The 23,117-nt window shown below is 42.0% G+C and overlaps 2 protein-coding genes across 2 annotated transcripts; both read left to right on the top strand.

Annotated features, from left to right (window-relative positions):
* Positions 1–7,515: 7,515 nt before the first annotated feature.
* On the top strand, positions 7,516–14,889 carry LOC121443773 (spindlin-2-like; the record flags this gene model as incomplete). The annotated part of the gene is made up of 3 exons (XM_041645565.1): positions 7,516–7,977; positions 8,104–8,268; positions 14,875–14,889. Coding segments are annotated over 3 exons (642 nt in total), but the record flags the coding sequence as incomplete, so codon positions are not given.
* Positions 14,890–15,760: 871 nt separating this feature from the next.
* LOC121443808 (spindlin-2-like) lies at positions 15,761–16,555 on the top strand (the record flags this gene model as incomplete). The annotated part of the gene is made up of 2 exons (XM_041645588.1): positions 15,761–16,208; positions 16,356–16,555. Coding segments are annotated over 2 exons (648 nt in total), but the record flags the coding sequence as incomplete, so codon positions are not given.
* Between the last annotated feature and the right edge of the window lie 6,562 nt (positions 16,556–23,117).

Genomic DNA, 23,117 nt, shown 5'->3' with positions numbered 1-23,117 from the left:
TTGGTGAAGATCTGTTAAAGTGAAATTCTCAAAATTTGAGGGGCACACTTAAAACTGTGTTTGGGGAATGTGTTTTTTTCAGAGATACCGCAGGTCTTCTCTTAATCCTGGTATTTTTTTCCAATGGAATATTCTTGCTCGAAAAATAAAAATTTGTGAACATGTTTTGTTCTTTGGTGAATGATGGATTATGTTTGGTGGATGGGACATCACAGAAATACATGCCTCAAAACAAAGCAGGATTTATGGTCTTTCCCCTTGGAGAGGATGGACTGGGAATGCTTGGTGTGGTAAAGGACAAGATGGCTGTCTAGGGAGTAGTGGAGAGGGGACAAAAGTTGTAGGATCTCGGGGCGGGATAAAGCTTGAGGGAAAAACATGTCAACTGGAAAGATGTGACAGATATCAGAGTGAGGTATTGGGACTTAAGAGGATAAAGAGTAGATTAATCAGGAAGGGACACAAATGTATACTCAAAATCAGAGAAAATTAGGTTTCATTTGATGAATAGTTTAATTCGTACTGGCTGTAAGTCACTGGATGTTTGAACTCCACTGGAGCATGTTGAGTGACGAGTTGTCTCCTGCTTAGAGAAAAGTGTCTCCGCCCAGTTGCTCTTCTGCAGTGGGATGGATGTCACGCTATCTACTTCCTTTTGTCAGAATTCTGTCTGCCACCTACTTTGTCATGCCTGGATTCGGTATTCCTTGAACTCTCATTGGTCCTTTGCATGCCATCCAACCCTTATGAGTTCATTTAAATAATTGCCCTGTCATATCTGGAAAACAGTGTTCCCTTTCATTGATCATGTTCTGTCGGACTTGGGATATAAATCTCATCAACAGACGCATCCACACACAGGATAAACATGTACACATTGATGCCCACTAATGTGTGACATGCACACATATGATGAATGCACCGATCTCCATCAAATCAGTAAACGAGGGAATCCCTGATGCTAGGTGGAGTGTGGCAAAGACCCCACAAACCCATCAGACCCCCAAATACCAGTATGGTATTGATGTCTTGCTTCCATCATGTAAGGATCCTGCCATCCTGTAACGGGGCGATTTTTGCTTCCTTGATCTTCACAAACTTGGTTAAAATGTTAGAGTTGTCAAACTGCCAGTTAGGGTCCAGCATGTAGATCAGCTGTCTCAGGTCAGGTGATTTGGCTACAGTTTGGGTGATAACTTATACCAGGGAATTCTGGTACACCCTCACCTCTTCTTCTCCCAGTCCTCATCATCACTCTTGTGGCTGGGCTTGGAGCACAAAGAAGGCAAAATGGAAAAATCCTCCTCCTCAGTGCAAAACAATGTCCATCTTTCATGTGACCTGACTCTCTCAGGGAATGCAGCACATTTTATCCTTCTAGGTCTCCTCATTCTTTGGTTCACTCATTTTTCCAATGAATGATTGAATTCATCCATTCTTCCATCTCTCTCTCTCTCTCTCTCTCTCTCTCTCTCTTCTTCCTTCCCTTCTTCAATTTCCCCCTTTATAGTAGTAATTTGAGCAGCGCGGCTGCGTCCCCAGCACCATGGCCGCCTTCCTAGCTTATGCCCCTAAATAAGAACACAAAAACTGTATTCTTTTAAACACTTCCTGGCCCAGTATTTTCAGCCTCTTAACCCATTTCTAATAATGTATGTTGCAGCATGAGGTGCGCTTACCAGGAATGATTCAGCATGTCTGACCTGGTGGCTGGCTGCATTGCCATCTGCCTCAGGGAGCAGAGCTCCCGTGTCTGCCCGGGAGAGGGGTGCATGGCATCTCTGAGCTCACTTCCTCTTTCTAGCAGCATTCTGTTCTCTTTACTCCTCCCACCTATGTTCTAACCTATCAAGGGAAGCAGATTCTTTATTTAATTAAGCCTTGACCTTCTTCCATCACTTTATCCTTTCAACAGCTTGCCCAAAGAAATCTTCCATGTCTCTTCTGTTGTATAATCTTTCATTTGTAAAGAACTTGCCCTCTTAGGGAAGGATTTTTCTGACATCTCTGTGGACGGAGGTCATATGAGGAAAGTCGTGATCCGTAATACCATATTCGGATAGCGGCAGTCCACAGACTCTCACCCTCTCTGAAAACAAAATAAGAACCTCCTTTCCAAAGCATCATGTCCTTAGATCCAAATTTTAAAGTCAAGGCACTTTCAAAATATCTATGTGGGATTAGTTCAGCAGCATTTATAAACAAATATCTTTAGCAGCTATTGCTCCTTCCTCAGCATTCAAATGATTCAAACAGAGCACAATAGCATACAGTATCAAAATTCTCTGTGTATTTTCCATCTTTGTTAGCTTCAATTTAAGCTCTAATTTATTTTTCCTTTTTATTTTTTGCCTTTTGAGACAGGTTCTCTGTATCGTTGACCTGGAATAACTCTGTAGAACAGGCTGTCCTTGAAGTTTCAGAGATCCACATGTCTCTGCCTCCCAGCATTGGGATCAAAGGTGTATGGTACTACACCTGAATTCACAGAGACCTGTTTGTCTCTGCCTTCTCGGCACTGGGATTAAAGGTATGTGCTACCACACCTTGAAGTTACAGAGGTCAATCTCTCTCTGCCTCCCAAGTGTTGGGATCAAAGGTGTGTACTACTGCAACCAACAACTCTCTTCATTTTATTTTAACTTTAAGAACTTCAACTTTTAGCCTGCACATATTTTTAACACAGTGTAAATCATTTAAAAATTTTCTTTGTCTTTGAATCTCTCTTTACTCAATATCTCTCTTTGTTTTTTTGACCACATGAATCCTTAATTTACACAGCAATCTCAATATGACGAAAAGGTGGCTTTGCCAGCTAGATGTAGCCTATTCCTTAGCTTTCTGCCATTCCAACCTTATGGCTGAGGTACCGGCCAGAGCCGCATTCAGTGCCACAAGTCTACAGTGTTTCAAGGTCCTTGCCATCAAACAAGCTGCCAAAGACAACACTCAATCCCTCTCTTTGTAGCTGGCCCTTCTGACTCAAACAGTCATAATTTGTTCTGGCAGGATGGCCAGAATTCCGGCATTTTAAAACATCACAGTTTTTTTCCTGCTGCTGCTGAAAACAAACAAGCATTCAGCTGGCTTTTATCAACACCATTTAAATGTTTCGTGGCAGGACCACTTAAGAGCAGCAGGCTTTTGCAGCTGAAGGTGAGTCAGGAATCTTCTCTTAAATGAGTGTGCTTGCTTGCTACTAGCAAGTAGTGCAGACCCGAGATATAGCTGCTAAAAAGAAAACATGCTTTACTCGTTCCCGGGCTTTCTCAGGCTTTCAGTGGATTCAGTTTTCCACATGTCTGAGTGTCATTCTGTAGTAATTTGAGCAGCGGAGCTGTGTAACCAGCACCAGGGCAGCCTCGCTAGCTAATGTCCAGAAATAATTACACACCAACGATTCTTTTAAACACTGCCTGGCCCATTAGGTTAGCCTATTAACCCATTTCTAATAATCTATGTAGCGTCACGAGTGTGCTCACCAGGAAAGATTCAACAGGTCTAACCTGGTTGCTGGGTGCATTGCCCTCTGCCTCAGAGAGGAGAGCTATCACGTCTTCCCACGAGAGTGGATCATGGTGTCTCTGAGCACACTGCTTCTTGCTCCCAGCATTCTGTTCTCTTTCTCCTCCCACCTATGTTCTAAATTAACAGGGGAAGCAGTTTCTTTATTTAATTAAGCAATGAATTACTACCATCACTTTATCCTTTCAAGAGCTTGCCATAATAAATATTCCATGTCTCTTCTGCTGTATAATCTTTCATTTGAAAAGAACTTGCCTTTTCAGGGGAGGATTTTTTTGACATCTCTGTGGATGGAGATCATATGAAGAGGATCAGATGAGCAACCATGGCAACTCTTATGAAGTAGAGTTAGGTGGACCAGAGATTGATTGCTGACAATCCTGTGCTATGCGTCAAATGCCCATGAACTCTGCCCCTTTTGTCAGACAGGCAGACATCAAGGTGGTCACACATACTTAACTCATTCAGTGTTCACAGACATTTATATTGAGTTTTAATCTTGTCCTAAACTAATAAAAAAAAACAACAATAGGAGAAGAGAGGAGCCTGAAGTAGGGCCTCCAAATGGGTCATTTGCAAAGGTAAGGTTTCCTGCCTATATGTATGCTTTCTCCTTTCCTTAGTCAAATAATCCCCCACACCAGTTTAGAATTGTGATTAAAAGAATGATTATATCTTTAAAGGGCAAAAACTTACAGATGACCATCCCTGACAAAAGCCCTCAGCGGGATCAGGAAAAAAGCATAGAGGCCGGAAGGGAAACTGGAAGCAAGAGATCAAGCTGAAGGTAAATGTTGGTTTTTGAAACAGAGAGAGACCACACCTCAATGGGCTGGTATCTCAGTGGCTATTGGCTGAAGGAGTGGAAGAAACTTATGCAACACACTTATTTGGATATAGCAAAAAAAATGTTAATAGAAGGTGACAAAAAAATACTATTTTAGTTTATTTATTTCAGTCCTTCCAGACACATCACAGAGATAGGATCTCTTCATGCATGAGAGTCATCGATGATTTCCCTTTAAGAAAATACCCACAAAACTCCCAATAACATCATCAGCATTCAACAAGGCTATGATTGCTTTGCCTTGCCTTTGCTTCTCAGTAAATGATGCTGTTAGTTAATCTCTGCAAACAATGCAAATTTCCCTGTACCTAAATAGACAGAATTGACAGGTTATCTTAAACACAACAGGGAGTCACACTATGATGGAATGGGTTAATCATCACCAGTGTGGCAGTGACATATTTAGGATCTTTCCTTTGTCTAAAAATCACAGAATTGTAAACATGATATGTTGTCATACAGATTTCTTAGGGTTTTGTCCCCCTGGTGGTTTCCTTGGTATGCTTCCATAATTTTTGCCAGATCCAATCAGTTTTGCCATGCACTCTCAGCTCCACATCATTGTGTTCCCCTTATGTTCTAGTCCAGGCATTTTTGACATCTTGAAACTGTTGCAAGAGTATCTCATGTTCCACCTAAATGATTTGGAGTGTTATTTAGGCTGAGTTTTATCTTCCATCCATGAGTTCATTGACTTTCCTTGGGCGTAATTCCTGGGACACTGAGCCTAACTCCTGGGGGATTCCTCTAGTTACTTCTCCTTGCTGAGACAGCTTACACTCTCAGTACTACTATGACAGTATTTCTGTAGCAAACATTCTTCTCAAGATGAGAAGAAATTTCAATATTACAATCCATTTGTTTTTATTGTGATTTAAACACACACACGCACACACACACACAAGTTAATGCACATACACTGATGATATTAATTGAGTAGGCCATTCTGGGGTTGTCAAGATCATTATCTCTCGAGGGGTTCTTAGAGGCATGGGGTGACCCCCTAGAGGAACTTGGGCAGGTGAGGAGAGGTTGACTGCACTGTGCCATGTCTATAGTCACAATGGGTGCCTTATCCTATAGTCAGACTGATGACATTCTTGAATATCACCATGGAACTTTTGTATGGCCAAGATGGAGATCAAGTCAGGGTAAAAATCAGAAAACTAGATGGAGCTTCCAAGCTCCAGTTGAATAGCCGACTGATGGAGAATAAGAGCAAGGATGTCAGGAATAAAATGGCTTGGTCCACACACTGAGACACTGTGCCTGAACAAAGGGGGTTTCAACTAAACCAGTGGCCTGGGAATGAAAGAACATGGAATCAAAGTGGAAGCTCTGAATGTGGCTGACAATTGGACCAGACTGAGAAGCCAATGATAATGGCACTGACATTTGTCTGCACTTCATATACTGGCTTTTTTGTGATCATATTCTATGTGGATGCTTGCCTTCCTAAATCTCGATGGATGAAGGGTAGGCTTGGACTTCAAACAGGTCAAGGTACCCTGCCCTCAATTTAAATTGGAGTAGGAGTGGAGAGGTTTGGTGGGGGAGCGAGAAGAAAGTGGGAGGAGGAAACGAAGTGGAAATTTTGATATTCATTATTATGAAGTAATATAAAAATCAATAGTAGATAAACAATAAAGAGATTGGAGCTAGAAAAAAAAAATACATGTGAGTTGTTGACTCAAACACCAAAGACTTTTTTACAGAAAATGCACAAAAAGAGATTGGGTTACCTGGCAAAATATGACTCATGTGTTTGGGAAGATAAGTGAGGTTTTATTTTGGGTCTCCAGGGGGCTGTGTGAGCAGCATTATAGGACATGTATGCTGGATATTTCTGTGGGTTAGAAGGGAAGAAAACTGCCTATGAGGGGTTTAATGACCTAAGTAGAGTCTTGATGATGTCACAAAGCTTTGGTTGGGGGTGGCAACACTGTTCCACATGAAGCACTAGTCTTCTGTGAAGGTGGGCTGACTATCTTCACGGTGGCTGAGGAGGTGAGTTCAGCTCTTGGGCTCCACAACTGTTCAATAAGATTAGGCAGCTGAACATTTCCAGAAGATGGAATCAGGAGAGCCAAGATATTTTCTTTTGGTAAATATGTTTAGGAAGAAACATGGACCTCTGTAATCCCAGAGAGGTTCCCTTCAAATCTCCTGTGAGTCTAAAATTTATGTTGTTAACAGCTTCTATATTTGATAGGTGTGGGGACAGTGATTGCCAGGTATTCTTCCCACTTTATCTTTGCTATCCATGTCCAATTCATCAGTTCACGAAAGGGGCGAAGATTCTCTTTGTCCATATGTGTTTTAAAAGATATTAATTATTTCTAAATGGTGCTGTTGCCCAGATTAATGAGTCTTTATATTTGCATTTTGTCTCACAAAACTCACTTCTCTAGTGAAGACATGGAATGGCTTTATGTAATCAACCTGGGTATGGATCAGGAGACACAATACATAGAACCAGTGGACTGGAGTGCCATGACCTTGGGCAGGTGGTTTTGGATCAACCACCTAACCAACAGCTTGAGTGGGAAGGAGAGAAGTGGCTGTCCTTCGAATTCTTTGCCATCTGTTCAGATTTTTCTTTCTCACTTTGGGCATAGGCATCCAGTCTCCTCTCATTGACACAGTCAGTCCGGAATTAGGTTTCTCAGTAGAGGTCCATTGCCTTTGGGCAACAGGAATATGTCTCTGATACACATATACTGAGCTGTAGACAATAGTTTGATAATTTTCCTATGAATTTCTTAAGACCAAATTACATTTAGGCAGCCCAAATCTATTCGGCACTGCCTTTATCACCTTCCCCAAAGATCTTCCAGAAAAGAATCTTGACATCGCATCCTCCCCTTCTTAACCTTGCAGGCACTTATGGTGGAGGAAACCACTTTGTGTCTGATTGAATCTGAAGAATTCTTCCAATGCAGAGATTGGCAGCTATGAAGCCCAAGCACAGAAAGAGAGCCAAGAGACAGTGGAACAGGAGTGTTGTGGCCTGTCTCAGTAAATCTACCACCATGATAAAGATGCCTCTTAGTATGAGATGCATGCCACCTCTCCAGAAGAAGAATGGGCCAACTCTCCAAAGGCAAAAACTGAGTAAGCCTTTTGAGGCCCTGGAGAATATTGTTGGCCGCCGAATTTCTCATGGTTGGAAGGAAGCCAATGAAACAGTCACCCAGTGGAAAGCCATCATTCTAGATCAACTGCCAACATATCCCTCTCTCTATTTGTTGAAATATGATGGGATTGATTGTGTCTATGGCGTGGAGCTTCACAGCGATGAAAGGATTTTAAACCTTAAGATCCTGCCTAATAATGTGCCATTTCCTCAGGTGACAGACACTCATCTGTCAAACACCATAGTTGGCAGAGCAGTGAAACATACATTCACGGGCACAAATGGCTCTAAGGAAGACTGGAATGGGATGGTCCTAGAAGAGGTGCCAATCATGAATACCTGGTTCTATATGACCTACAAGAAAGATCCGGTCTTGTATATTTACCACCTCCTGGATGACTACCTTGAAGGCAACCTCCACATCATGCCAGGCTCTAAGGAGGAGTGCAGTGTCATGGTCCCAGATGAGGTGCAGACCAGGATGACCTGTTTCTACATTGTCAAGGAGAATGATCCAGTCCTGTACCTTTACCACCATCTTGATGACTCCATTGAAGGCAACGTCCACATCATGCCTGAATGTCCTCCAGTACAGGTGACTTTGGAATTAGAAAGGGATTCCTTGGCAGGCAAAGGTGTGCAGTACAACAAAAAAGATGGAACCCAAGAGATAGGTAAAATTATTTGCCAAGTTCCCACCAAACCTTCTGTGTATTTCATCAAGTTTAATAATGACTTCCATATCTATGTCTACGATTTGGTGAAGATCTGTGAAAGTGAAATTCTCAAAATTTGAGGGGCACACTTAAAACTGTGTTTGGGGAATGTGTATTTTTCAGAGATACCGCAGGTCTTCTATTAATCCGGGTATTTTTTTCCAATGGAATATTCTTGCTCGAAAAATAAAAATTTGTGAACATGTTTTGTTCTTTGGTGAATGATGGATTATGTTTGGTGGATGGGACATCACAGAAATACATGCCTCAAAAGAAAGCAGGATTTATGGTCTTTCCCCTTGGAGAGGATGGACTGGGAATGCTTGGTGTGGTAAAGGACAAGATGGCTGTCTAGGGAGTAGTGGAGAGGGGACAAAAGTTGTAGGATCTCGGGGCGGGATAAAGCTTGAGGGAAAAACATGTCAACTGGAAAGATGTGACAGATATCAGAGTGAGGTATTGGGACTTAAGAGGATAAAGAGTAGATTAATCAGGAAGGGACACAAATGTATACTCAAAATCAGAGGAAATTAGGTTTCATTTGATGAATAGTTTAATTCGTACTGGCTGTAAGTCACTGGATGTTTGAACTCCACTGGAGCATGTTGAGTGACTAGGAGCCTCCTGCTTAGAGAAAAGTGTCTCCGCCCAGTTGCTCTTCTGCAGTGGGATGGACATCATGCTATCTACTTGCTTTTCTCAGAATTCTGTCTGCCACCTACTTTGTCATGCCTGGATTCGGTATTCCTTGAACTCTCATTGGTCCTTTGCATGCCATCCAACCCTTGTGAGTTCATTTAAATAATTGCCCTGTCATATCTGGAAAACAGTGTTCCCTTTCATTGATCATGTTCTGTAGGACTTGGGCTATAAATCTCATCGACAGAGGCATCCACACACAGGATAAACATGTACACATTGATGCCCACTAATGTGTGACATGAACACATATGATGAATGCACCGATCTCCATCAAATCAGTAAACGAGGGAATCCCTGATGCTAGGTGGAGTGTGGCAAAGACCCCACAAACCCATCAGACCCCCAAATACCAGTATGGTATTGATGTCTGACTCCCATCATGTAAGGATCCTGCCATCCTGTAACTGGGCGATTTTTGCTTCCTTGATCTTCACAAACTTGGTTAAAATGTTAGAGTTGTCAAACTGCCAGTTAGGGTCCAGCATGTAGTTCAGCTGTCTCAGGTCAGGTGATTTGGCTACAATTTGGGTGATAACTTATACCAGGGAATTCTGGTACACCGTCACCTCTTCTTCTCCCAGTCCTCATCATCACTCTTGTGGCTGGGCTTGGAGCACAAAGAAGGCAAAATGGAAAAATACTCCTCCTCAGTGCAAAACAATATCCATCTTTCATATGACCTGACTGTCACAGGAATTCAGCACATTTTATCCTTCTAGGTCTCCTCATTCTTTGGTTCACTCATTTTTCCAATGAATGATTTAATTCATCCATTCTTCCATATCTCTCTCTCTCTCTCTCTCTCACTCTCTCTCTCTCTCTCTCTCTCTTCTTCCTTCCCTTCTTCAATTTCCCCCTTTATAGTAGTAATTTGAGCAGCGGGGCTGCGTCCCCAGCACCATGGCCACCTACCTAGCTTATGCCCCTAAATAAGAACACAAAAACTGTATTCTTTGAAACACTTCCTGGCCCAGTATTTTCAGCCTCTTAACCCATTTCTAATAATGTATGTTGCAGCATGAGGTGCGCTTACCAGGAAAGATTCAGCATGTCTGACCTGGTGGCTGGCTGCATTGCCATCTGCCTCAGGGAGCAGAGCTCCCGTGTCTGCCCGGGAGAGGGGTGCATGGCATCTCTGAGCTCACTTCCTCTTTCTAGCAGCATTCTGTTCTCTTTACTCCTCCCACCTATGTTCTAACCTATCAAGGGAAGCAGATTCTTTATTTAATTAAGCAATGACCTTCTTCCATCACATTATCCTTTCAACAGCTTGCCCAAAGAAATCTTCCATGTCTCTTCTGTTGTATAATCTTTCATTTGTAAAGAACTTGCCCTCTTAGGGAAGGATTTTTCTGACATCTCTGTGGACGGAGGTCATATGAGGAAAGTCCTGATCCGTAATACTATATTGGGATAACAGCAGTCCACAGACTCTCACCCTCTCTGAAACCAATATAAGAACCTCCACTACAAAGCATCATGTCCTTAGATCCAAATTTTAAAGTCAAGGCACTTTCAAAATATCTATGTGGGATTAGTTCAGCAGCATTTATAAACACATATCTTTTAGCAGCTATTGCTCCTTCCTCAGCATTCAAATGATTCAAACAGAGCACAATAGCATACAGTATCAAAATTCTCTGTGTATTTTCCATCTTTGTTAGCTTCAATTTAAGCTCTAATTTATTTTTCCTTTTTATTTTTTGCCTTTTGAGACAGGTTCTCTGTATCTTTGACCTGGAATAACTCTGTAGAACAGGCTGTCCTTGAAGTTTCAGAGATACACATGTCTCTGCCTCCCAGCATTGGTATCAAAGGTGTATGGTACTACACCTGAATTCACAGAGACCTGTTTGTCTCTGCCTTCTCGGCACTGGGATTAAAGGTATGTGCTACCACACCTTGAAGTTACAGAGGTCAATCTCTCTCTGCCTCCCAAGTGTTGGGATCAAAGGTGTGTACTACTGCAACCAACAACTCTCTTCATTTTATTTTAACTTGAAGAACTTCAACTTTTAGCCTGCACATATTTTTAACACACTGTAAATCATTTAAAAATTTTCTTTGTCTTTGAATCTCTCTTTACTCAATATCTCTCTTTGATTTTGACCACATGAATCCTTAATTTACACAGCAATCTCAATATGACGAAAAGGTGGCTTTGCCAGCTAGATGTAGCCTATTCCTTAGCTTTCTACCATTCCAACCTTATGGCAGAGGTACCGGCCAGAGCCGCATTCAGTGCCACAAGTCTACAGTGTTTCAAGGTCCTTGCCATCAAACAAGCTGCCAAAGACAACACTCAAGCCCTCTCTTTGTAGCTGGCCCTCCTGACTCAAACAGTCATAGTTTGTTCTGGCAGGATGGCCCAGAATTCCGGCATTTTAAAACATCACATTTTTTTTCCTGCTGCTGCTGAAAACAAACATGCATTCAGCTGGCTTTTATCAACACCATTTAAATGTTTCGTGGCAGGACCACTTAACAGCAGCAGGCTTTTGCAGCTGAAGGTGAGTCAGGAATCTTCTCTTAAATGAGTGTGCTTGCTTGCTACTAGCAAGTAGTGCAGACCCGAGATATAGCTGCTAAATAGAAAACATGCTTTACTCGTTCCCGGGCTTTCTCAGGCATTCAGTGGATTCAGTTTTCCACATGTCTGAGTGCCATTCTGTAGTAATTTGAGCAGCGGAGCTGTGTAACCAGCACCAGGGCAGCCTCGCTAGCTAATTTCCAGAAATAATTACACACCAACGATTCTTTTAAACACTGCCTGGCCCATTAGTTTAGCCTATTAACCCATTTCTAATAATCTATGTAGCATCACGAGTGTGCTCACCAGGAAAGATTCAACAGGTCTAACCTGGTTGCTGGTTGCATTGCCCTCTGCCTCAGAGAGGAGAGCTATCACGTCTTCCCACGAGAGTGGATCATGGTGTCTCTGAGCACACTGCTTCTTGCTCCCAGCATTCTGTTCTCTTTCTCCTCCCACCAATGTTCTAAATTAAGAGGGGAATCAGTTTCTTTATTTAATTAAGCAATGAATTACTACCATCACTTTATCCTTTCAAGAGCTTGCCCTAATAAATCTTCCATGTTTCTTCTGCTGTATAATCTTTCATTTGAAAAGAACTTGCCTTTTCAGGGGAGGATTTTTTTGACATCTCTGTGGATGGAGATCATATGAAGAGGATCAGATGAGCAACCATGACAACTCTTATGCTGTAGAGTTAGGTGGACCAGAGATTGATTGCTGACAATCCTGTGCTATGCGTCAGATGCCCATGAACTCTGCCCCTTTTGTCAGACAGGCAGACATCAAGGTGGTCACACATACTTAACTCATTCAGTGTTCACAGACATTTATATTGAGTTTTAATCTTGTCCTAAACTAATGAAAAAAAAACAAGAATAGGAGAAGAGAGGAGCCTGAAGTAGGGCGTCCAAATGGGTCATTTGCAAAGGTAAGGTTTCCTGCCTCTATGTATGCTTTCTCCTTTCCTTAGTCAAATAATTCCCCACACCAGTTTAGAATTGTGATTAAAAGAATGATTATATCTTTAAAGGGCAAAAACTTACAGATGACCATCCCTGACAAAAGCCCTCAGCGGGATCAGGAAAAAAGCATAGAGGCCGGAAGGGAAACTGGAAGCAAGAGATCAAGCTGAAGGTAAATGTTGGTTTTTGAAACAGAGAGAGACCACACCTCAATGGGCTGGTATCTCAGTGGCTATTGGCTGAAGGAGTGGAAGAAACTCATGCAACACACTTATTTGGATATATCAAAAAAAATGTTACTAGAAGGTGAGAAAAAAAAACTATTTTAGTTTATTTATTTCAGTCCTTCCAGACACATCACAGAGATAGGATCTCTTCATGCATGAGAGTCACCGATGATGTCCATGTAAGAAAATACCCACAAAACTCCCAATAACATCATCAGCATTCAAAAACATGGCTATGATTGCTTTGCCTTGCCTTTGCTTCTCAGTAAATGATGCTGTTAGTTAATCTCTGCAAACAATGCAAATTTCCCTGTACCTAAATAGACAGAATTGACAGGTTATCTTAAACACAACAGGGAGTCACACTACGATGGAATGGGTTAATCATCACCAGTGTGGCAGTGACATATTTAGGATCTTTCCTTTGTCTAAAAATCACAGAATTGTAAACATGATATGTTGTCATACAGATTTCTTAGGGTTTTGTCCCCCTGGTGGTTTCCTTGGTATGCTTCCATAATTTTTGCCAGATCCAATCAGTTTTGCCATGCACTCTCAGCTCCACATCATTGTGTTCCCCTTATGTTCTAGTCCAGGCATTTTTGACATCTTGAAACTGTTGCAAGAGTATCTCATGTTCCACCTAAATGATTTGGAGTGTTATTTAGGCTGAGTTTTATCTTCCATCCATGAGTTCATTGACTTTCCTTGGGCGTAATTCCTGGGACACTGAGCCTAACTCCTGGGGGATTCCTCTAGTTACTTCTCCTTGCTGAGACAGCTTACACTCTCAGTACTACTATGACAGTATTTCTGTAGCAAACATTCTTCTCAAGATGAGAAGAAATTTCAATATTACAATCCATTTGTTTTTATTGTGATTTAAACACACACACGCACACACACACACACACACACAAGTTAATGCACATACACTGATGATATTAATTGAGTAGGCCATTCTGGGGTTGTCAAGATCATTATCTCTCGAGGGGTTCTTAGAGGCATGGGGTGACCCCCTAGAGGAACTTGGGCAGGTGAGGAGAGTTTGACTGCACTGTGCCATGTCTATAGTCACAATGGGTGCCTTATCCTATAGTCAGACTGATGACTATCTTGAATATCACCATGGAACTTTTGTATGGCCAAGATGGAGATCAAGTCAGGGTAAAAATCAGAAAACTAGATGGAGCTTCCAAGCTCCAGTTGAATAGCCGACTGATGGAGAATAAGAGCAAGGATGTCAGGAATAAAATGGCTTGGTCCACACACTGAGACACTGTGCCTGAACAAAGGGGGTTTCAACTAAACCAGTGGCCTGGGAATGAAAGAACATGGAATCAAAGTGGAAGCTCTGAATGTGGCTGACAATTGGACCAGACTGAGAAGCCAATGATAATGGCACTGACATTTGTCTGCACTTCATATAGTGGCTTTTTTGTGATCATATTCTATGTGGATGCTTGCCTTCCTAAATCTCGATGGATGAAGGGTAGGCTTGGACTTCAAACAGGTCAAGGTACCCTGCCCTCAATTTAAATTGGAGTAGGAGTGGAGAGGTTTGGTGGGGGAGCGAGAAGAAAGTGGGAGGAGGAAACGAAGTGGAAATTTTGATATTCATTATTATGAAGTAATATAAAAATCAATAGTAGATAAACAATAAAGAGATTGGAGCTAGAAAAAAAATACATGTGAGTTGTTGACTCAAACACCAAAGACTTTTTTACAGAAAATGCACAAAAAGAGATTGGGTTACCTGGCAAAATATGACTCATGTATTTGGGAAGATAAGTGAGGTTTTATTTTGGGTCTCCAGGGGGCTGTGTGAGCAGCATTATAGGACATGTATGCTGGATATTTCTGTGGGTTAGAAGGGAAGAAAACTGCCTATGAGGGGTTTAATGACCTAAGTAGAGTCTTGATGATGTCACAAAGCTTTGGTTGGGGGTGGCAACACTGTTCCACATGAAGCACTAGTCTTCTGTGAAGGTGGGCTGACTATCTTCACGGTGGCTGAGGAGGTGAGTTCAGCTCTTGGGCTCCACAACTGTTCAATAAGATTAGGCAGCTGAACATTTCCAGAAGATGGAATCAGGAGAGCCAAGATATTTTCTTTTGGTAAATATGTTTAGGAAGAAACATGGACCTCTGTAATCCCAGAGAGGTTCCCTTCAAATCTCCTGTGAGTCTAAAATTTATGTTGTTAACAGCTTCTATATTTGATAGGTGTGGGGACAGTGATTGCCAGGTATTCTTCCCACTTTATCTTTGCTATCCATGTCCAATTCATCAGTTCACGAAAGGGGCGAAGATTCTCTTTGTCCATATGTGTTTTAAGAGATATTAATTATTTCTAAATGGTGCTGTTGCCCAGATTAATGAGTCTTTATATTTGCATTTTGTCTCACAAAACTCACTTCTCTAGTGAAGACATGGAATGGCTTTATGTAATCAACCTGGGTATGGATCAGGAGACACAATACATAGAACCCGTGGACTGGAGTGCCATGACCTTGGGCAGGTGGTTTTGGATCAACCACCTAAACAACAGCTTGAGTGGGAAGGAGAGAAGTGGCTGTCCTTCGAATTCTTTGCCATCTGTTCAGATTTTTCTTTCTCACTTTGGGCATAGGCATCCAGTCTCCTCTCATTGACACAGTCAGTCCGGAATTAGGTTTCTCAGTAGAGGTCCATTGCCTTTGGGCAGCAGGAATATGTCTCTGATACACATATACTGAGCTGTAGACAATAGTTTGATAATTTTCCTATGAATTTCTTAAGACCAAATTACATTTAGGCAGCCCAAATCTATTCAGCACTGCCTTTATCACCTTCCCCAAAGATCTTCCAGAAAAGAATCTTGACATCGCATCCTCCCCTTCTTAACCTTGCAGGCACTTATGGTGGAGGAAACCACTTTGTGTCTGATTGAAACTGAAGAATTCTTCCAATGCAGAGATTGGCAGCTATGAAGCCCAAGCACAGAAAGAGAGCCAAGAGACAGTGGAACAGGAGTGTTGTGGCCTATCTCAGTAAATCCACCACCATGATAAAGATGCCTCTTAGTATGAGATGCATGCCACCTCTCCAGAAGAAGAATGGGCCAACTCTCCAGAAGCAAAAACTGAGTAAGCCTTTTGAGGCCCTGGAGAATATTGTTGGCCGCCGAATTTCTCATGGCTGGAAGGAAGCCAATGAACCAGTCACCCAGTGGAAAGCCATCATTCTAGATCAACTGCCAACATATCCCTCTCTCTATTTGTTGAAATATGATGGGATTGATTGTGTCTATGGCGTGGAGCTTCACAGCGATGAAAGGATTTTAAACCTTAAGATCCTGCCTAATAATGTGCCATTTCCTCAGGTGACAGACACTCATCTGTCAAACACCATAGTTGGCAGAGCAGTGAAACATACATTCACGGGCACAAATGGCTCTAAGAAAGACTGGAATGGGATGGTCCTAGAGGAGGTGCCAATCATGAAGACCTGGTTCTATATTACCTACAAGAAAGATCCGGTCTTGTATATTTACCACCTCCTGGATGACTACCATGAAGGCAACCTCCACATCATGCCAGGCTCTAAGGAGGAGTGCAGTGTCATGGTCCCAGATGAGGTGCAGACCAGGATGACCTGTTTCTACATTGTCAAGGAGAATGATCCAGTCCTGTACCTTTACCACCATCTTGATGACACCATTGAAGGCAACGTCCACATCATGCCTGAATGTCCTCCAGTAGAGGTGACTTTGGCATTAGGCAGTGATTCCTTGGCAGGCAAAGGTGTGCAGTACAACAAAAAAGATGGAACCCAAGAGATAGGTAAAATTATTTGCCAAGTTCCCACCAAACCTTCTGTGTATTTCATCAAGTTTAATAATGACTTCCATATCTATGTCTACGATTTGGTGAAGATCTGTGAAAGTGAAATTCTCAAAATTTGAGGGGCACACTTAAATCTGTGTTTGGGGAATGTGTTTTTTTCAGAGATACCGCAGGTCTTCTATTAATCCTGGTATTTTTTTCCAATGGAATATTCTTGCTCGAAAAATAAAAATTTGTGAACATGTTTTGTTCTTTGGTGAATGATGGATTATGTTTGGTGGATGGGACATCACAGAAATACATGCCTCAAAACAAAGCAGGATTTATGGTCTTTCCCCTTGGAGAGGATGGACTGGGAATGCTTGGTGTGGTAAAGGACAAGATGGCTGTCTAGGGAGTAGTGGAGAGGGGACTAAAGTTGTAGGATCTCGGGGCGGGATAAAGCTTGAGGGAAAAACATGTCAACTGGAAAGATGTGACAGATATCAGAGTGAGGTATTGGGACTTAAGAGGATAAAGAGTAGATTAATCAGGAAGGGACACAAATGTATACTCAAAATCAGAGGAAATTAGGTTTCATTTGATGAATAGTTTAATTCGTACTGGCTGTAAGTCACTGGATGTTTGAACTCCACTGGAGCATGTTGAGTGACCAGGAGCCTCCTGCTTAGAGAAAAGTGTCTCCGCCCAGTTGCTCTTCTGCTGTGGGATGGATGTCACGCTATCTACTTCCTTTTGTCAGAATTCTGTCTGCCACCTACTTTGTCATGCCTGGATTCGGTATTCCTTGAACTCTCATTGGTCCTTTGCATGCCATCCAACCCTTATGAGTTCATTTAAATAATTGCCCTGTCATATCTGGAAAACAGTGTTCCCTTTCATTGATCATGTTCTGTAGGACTTGGGCTATAAATCTCATCGACAGACGCATCCACACACAGGATAAACATGTACACATTGATGCCCACTAATGTGTGACATGCACACATATGATGAATGCACCGATCTCCATCAAATCAGTAAACGAGGGAATCCCTGATGCTAGGTGGAGTGTGGCAAAGACCCCACAAACCCATCAGACCCCCAAATACCAGTATGGTATTGATGTCTGACTCCCATCATGTAAGGATCCTGCCATCCTGTAACGGGGCGATTTTTGCTTCCTTGATCTTCACAAACTTGGTTAAAATGTTAGAGTTGTCAAACTGCCAGTTAGGGTCCAGCATGTAGATCAGCTGTCTCAGGTCAGGTGATTTGGCTACAGTTTGGGTGATAACTTATACCAGGGAATTCTGGTACACCCTCACCTCTTCTTCTCCCAGTCCTCATCATCACTCTTGTGGCTGCGCTTGGAGCATAAAGAAGGCAAAATGGAAAAATCCTCCTCCTCAGTGCAAAACAATGTCCATCTTTCATATGACCTGACTCTCACAGGGAATGCAGCACATTTTATCCTTCTAGGTCTCCTCATTCTTTGGTTCACTCATTTTTCCAATGAATGATTGAATTAATCCATTCTTCCATCTCTATCTCTCTCTCTCTCTCTCTCTCTCTCTTCTTCCTTCCCTTCTTCAATTTCCCCCTTTATAGTAGTAATTTGAGCAGCGGGGCTGCGTCCCCAGCACCATGGCCGCCTTCCTAGCTTATGCCCCTAAATAAGAACACAAAAACTGTATTCTTTGAAACACTTCCTGGCCCAGTATTTTCAGCCTCTTAACCCATTTCTAATAATGTATGTTGCAGCATGAGGTGTGCTTACCAGGAATGATTCAGCATGTCTGACCTGGTGGCTGGCTGCATTGCCATCTGCCTCAGGGAGCAGAGCTCCCGTGTCTACCCGGGAGAGGGGTGCATGGCATCTCTGAGCTCACTTCCTCTTTCTAGCAGCATTCTGTTCTCTTTACTCCTCCCACCTATGTTCTAACCTATCAAGGGAAGCAGATTCTTTATTTAATTAAGCAATGACCTTCTTCCATCACTTTATCCTTTCAACAGCTTGCCCAAATAAATCTTCCATGTCTCTTCTGTTGTATAATCTTTCATTTGTAAAGAACTTGCCCTCTTAGGGAAGGATTTTTCTGACATCTCTGTGGACGGAGGTCATATGAGGAAAGTCGTGATCCGTAATACCATATTCGGATAGCGGCAGTCCACAGACTCTCACCCTCTCTGAAAACAAAATAAGAACCTCCTTTCCAAAGCATCATGTCCTTAGATCCAAATTTTAAAGTCAAGGCACTTTCAAAATATCTATGTGGGATTAGTTCAGCAGCATTTATAAACAAATATCTTTTAGCAGCTATTGCTCCTTCCTCAGCATTCAAATGATTCAAACAGAGCATAATAGAATACAGTATCAAAATTCTCTGTGTATTTTCCATCTTTGTTAGCTTCAATTTAAGCTCTAATTTATTTTTCCTTTTTATTTTTTGCCTTTTGAGACAGGTTCTCTGTATCGTTGACCTGGAATAACTCTGTAGAACAGGCTGTCCTTGAAGTTTCAGAGATCCACATGTCTCTGCCTCCCAGCATTGGGATCAAAGGTGTATGGTACTACACCTGAATTCACAGAGACCTGTTTGTCTCTGCCTTCTCGGCACTGGGATTAAAGGTATGCGCTACCACACCTTGAAGTTACAGAGGTCAATCTCTCTCTGCCTCCCAAGTGTTGGGATCAAAGGTGTGTACTACTGCAACCAACAACTCTCTTCATTTTATTTTAACTTTAAGTACTTCAACTTTTAGCCTGCACATATTTTTAACACACTGTAAATCATTTAAAAATTTTCTTTGTCTTTGAATCTCTCTTTACTCAATATCTCTCTTTGTTTTTTTGACCACATGAATCCTTAATTTACACAGCAATCTCAATATGACGAAAAGGTGGCTTTGCCAGCTAGATGTAGCCTATTCCTTAGCTTTCTGCCATTCCAACCTTATGGCTGAGGTACCGGCCAGAGCCGCATTCAGTGCCACAAGTCTACAGTGTTTCAAGGTCCTTGCCATCAAACAAGCTGCCAAAGACAACACTCAAGCCCTCTCTTTGTAGCTGGCCCTCCTGACTCAAACAGTCATAATTTGTTCTGGCAGGATGGCCCAGAATTCCGGCATTTTAAAACATCACAGTTTTTTTCCTGCTGCTGCTGAAAACAAACAAGCATTCAGCTGGCTTTTATCAACACCATTTAAATGTTTCGTGGCAGGACCACTTAACAGCAGCAGGCTTTTGCAGCTGAAGGTGAGTCAGGAATCTTCTCTTAAATGAGTGTGCTTGCTTGCTACTAGCAAGTAGTGCAGACCCGAGATATAGCTGCTAAATAGAAAACATGCTTTACTCGTTCCCGGGCTTTCACAGGCTTTCAGTGGATTCAGTTTTCCACATGTCTGAGTGTCATTCTGTAGTAATTTGAGCAGCGGAGCTGTGTAACCAGCACCAGGGCAGCCTCGCTAGCTAATTTCCAGAAATAATTACACACCAACGATTCTTTTAAACACTGCCTGGCCCATTAGGTTAGCCTATTAACCCATTTCTAATAATCTATGTAGCATCACGAGTGTGCTCACCAGGAAAGATTCAACAGGTCTAACCTGGTTGCTGGCAGCATTGCCCTCTGCCTCAGAGAGGAGAGCTATCACGTCTTCCCACGAGAGTGGATCATGGTGTCTCTGAGCACACTGCTTCTTGCTCCCAGCATTCTGTTCTCTTTCTCCTCCCACCTATGTTCTAAATTAACAGGGGAAGCAGTTTCTTTATTTAATTAAGCAATGAATTACTACCATCACTTTATCCTTTCAAGAGCTTGCCATAATAAATATTCCATGTCTCTTCTGCTGTATAATCTTTCATTTGAAAAGAACTTGCCTTTTCAGGGGAGGATTTTTTTGACATCTCTGTGGATGGAGATCATATGAAGAGGATCAGATGAGCAACCATGACAACTCTTATGAAGTAGAGTTAGGTGGACCAGAGATTGATTGCTGACAATCCTGTGCTATGCGTCAAATGCCCATGAACTCTGCCCCTGTTGTCAGACAGGCAGACATCAAGGTGGTCACACATACTTAACTCATTCAGTGTTCACAGACATTTATATTGAGTTTTAATCTTGTCCTAAACTAATAAAAAAAAAAAACAACAATAGGAGAAGAGAGGAGCCTGAAGTAGGGCCTCCAAATGGGTCATTTGCAAAGGTAAGGTTTCCTGCCTCTATGTATGCTTTCTCCTTTCCTTAGTCAAATAATCCCCCACACCAGTTTAGAATTGTGATTAAAAGAATGATTATATCTTTAAAGGGCAAAAACTTACAGATGACCATCCCTGACAAAAGCCCTCAGCGGGATCAGGAAAAAAGCATAGAGGCCGGAAGGGAAACTGGAAGCAAGAGATCAAGCTGAAGGTAAATGTTGGTTTTTGAAACAGAGAGAGACCACACCTCAATGGGCTGGTATCTCAGTGGCTATTGGCTGAAGGAGTGGAAGAAACTCATGCAATACACTTATTTGGATATAGCAAAAAAAAATGTTAATAGAAGGTGAGAAAAAAATACTATTTTAGTTTATTTATTTCAGTCCTTCCAGACACATCACAGAGATAGGATCTCTTCATGCATGAGAGTCACCGATGATTTCCCTTTAAGAAAATACCCACAAAACTCCCAATAACATCATCAGCATTCAACAACATGGCTATGATTGCTTTGCCTTGCCTTTGCTTCTCAGTAAATGATGCTGTTAGTTAATCTCTGCAAACAATGCAAATTTCCCTGTACCTAAATAGACAGAATTGACAGGTTATCTTAAACACAACAGGGAGTCACACTACGATGGAATGGGTTAATCATCACCAGTGTGGCAGTGACATATTTAGGATCTTTCCTTTGTCTAAAAATCACAGAATTGTAAACATGATATGTTGTCATACAGATTTCTTAGGGTTTTGTCCCCCTGGTGGTTTCCTTGGTATGCTTCCATAATTTTTGCCAGATCCAATCAGTTTTGCCATGCACTCTCAGCTCCACATCATTGTGTTCCCCTTATGTTCTAGTCCAGGCATTTTTGACATCTTGAAACTGTTGCAAGAGTATCTCATGTTCCACCTAAATGATTTGGAGTGTTATTTAGGCTGAGTTTTATCTTCCATCCATGAGTTCATTGACTTTCCTTGGGCGTAATTCCTGGGACACTGAGCCTAACTCCTGGGGGATTCCTCTAGTTACTTCTCCTTGCTGAGACAGCTTACACTCTCAGTACTACTATGACAGTATTTCTGTAGCAAACATTCTTCTCAAGATGAGAAGAAATTTCAGTATTACAATCCATTTGTTTTTATTGTGATTTAAACACACACACGCACACACACACACACACACAAGTTAATGCACATACACTGATGATATTAATTGAGTAGGCCATTCTGGGGTTGTCAAGATCATTATCTCTCGAGGGGTTCTTAGAGGCATGGGGTGACCCCCTAGAGGAACTTGGGCAGGTGAGGAGAGGTTGACTGCACTGTGCCATGTCTATAGTCACAATGGGTGCCTTATCCTATAGTCAGACTGATGACTATCTTGAATATCACCATGGAACTTTTGTATGGCCAAGATGGAGATCAAGTCAGGGTAAAAATCAGAAAACTAGATGGAGCTTCCAAGCTCCAGTTGAATAGCTGACTGATGGAGAATAAGAGCAAGGATGTCAGGAATAAAATGGCTTGGTCCACACACTGAGACACTGTGCCTGAACAAAGTGGGTTTCAACTAAACCAGTGGCCTGGGAATGAAAGAACATGGAATCAAAGTGGAAGCTCTGAATGTGGCTGACAATTGGACCAGACTGAGAAGCCAATGATAATGGCACTGACATTTGTCTGCACTTCATATACTGGATTTTTTGTGATCATAGTCTATGTGGATGCTTGCCTTCCTAAATCTCGATGGATGAAGGGTAGGCTTGGACTTTAAACAGGTCAAGGTACCCTGCCCTCAATTTAAATTGGAGTAGGAGTGGAGAGGTTTGGTGGGGGAGCGAGAAGAAAGTGGGAGGAGGAAACGAAGTGGAAATTTTGATATTCATTATTATGAAGTAATATAAAAATCAATAGTAGATAAACAATAAAGAGATTGGAGCTAGAAAAAAAAATACATGTGAGTTGTTGACTCAAACACCAAAGACTTTTTTACAGAAAATGCACAAAAAGAGATTGGGTTACCTGGCAAAATATGACTCATGTATTTGGGAAGATAAGTGAGGTTTTATTTTGGGTCTCCAGGGGGCTGTGTGAGCAGCATTATAGGACATGTATGCTGGATATTTCTGTGGGTTAGAAGGGAAGAAAACTGCCTATGAGGGGTTTAATGACCTAAGTAGAGTCTTGATGATGTCACAAAGCTTTGGTTGGGGGTGGCAACACTGTTCCACATGAAGCACTAGTCTTCTGTGAAGGTGGGCTGACTATCTTCACGGTGGCTGAGGAGGTGAGTTCAGCTCTTGGGCTCCACAACTGTTCAATAAGATTAGGCAGATGAACATTTCCAGAAGATGGAATCAGGAGAGCCAAGATATTTTCTTTTGGTAAATATGTTTAGGAAGAAACATGGACCTCTGTAATCCCAGAGAGGTTCCCTTCAAATCTCCTGTGAGTCT

The sequence above is a fragment of the Microtus oregoni genome, unplaced genomic scaffold, assembly GCF_018167655.1.
Source record: "Microtus oregoni isolate MIOR12 unplaced genomic scaffold, Mior012 000113F_000, whole genome shotgun sequence".
Lineage (NCBI taxonomy): Eukaryota > Metazoa > Chordata > Mammalia > Rodentia > Cricetidae > Microtus > Microtus oregoni.
This window is presented reverse-complemented; position numbering and strand designations above follow the sequence as displayed.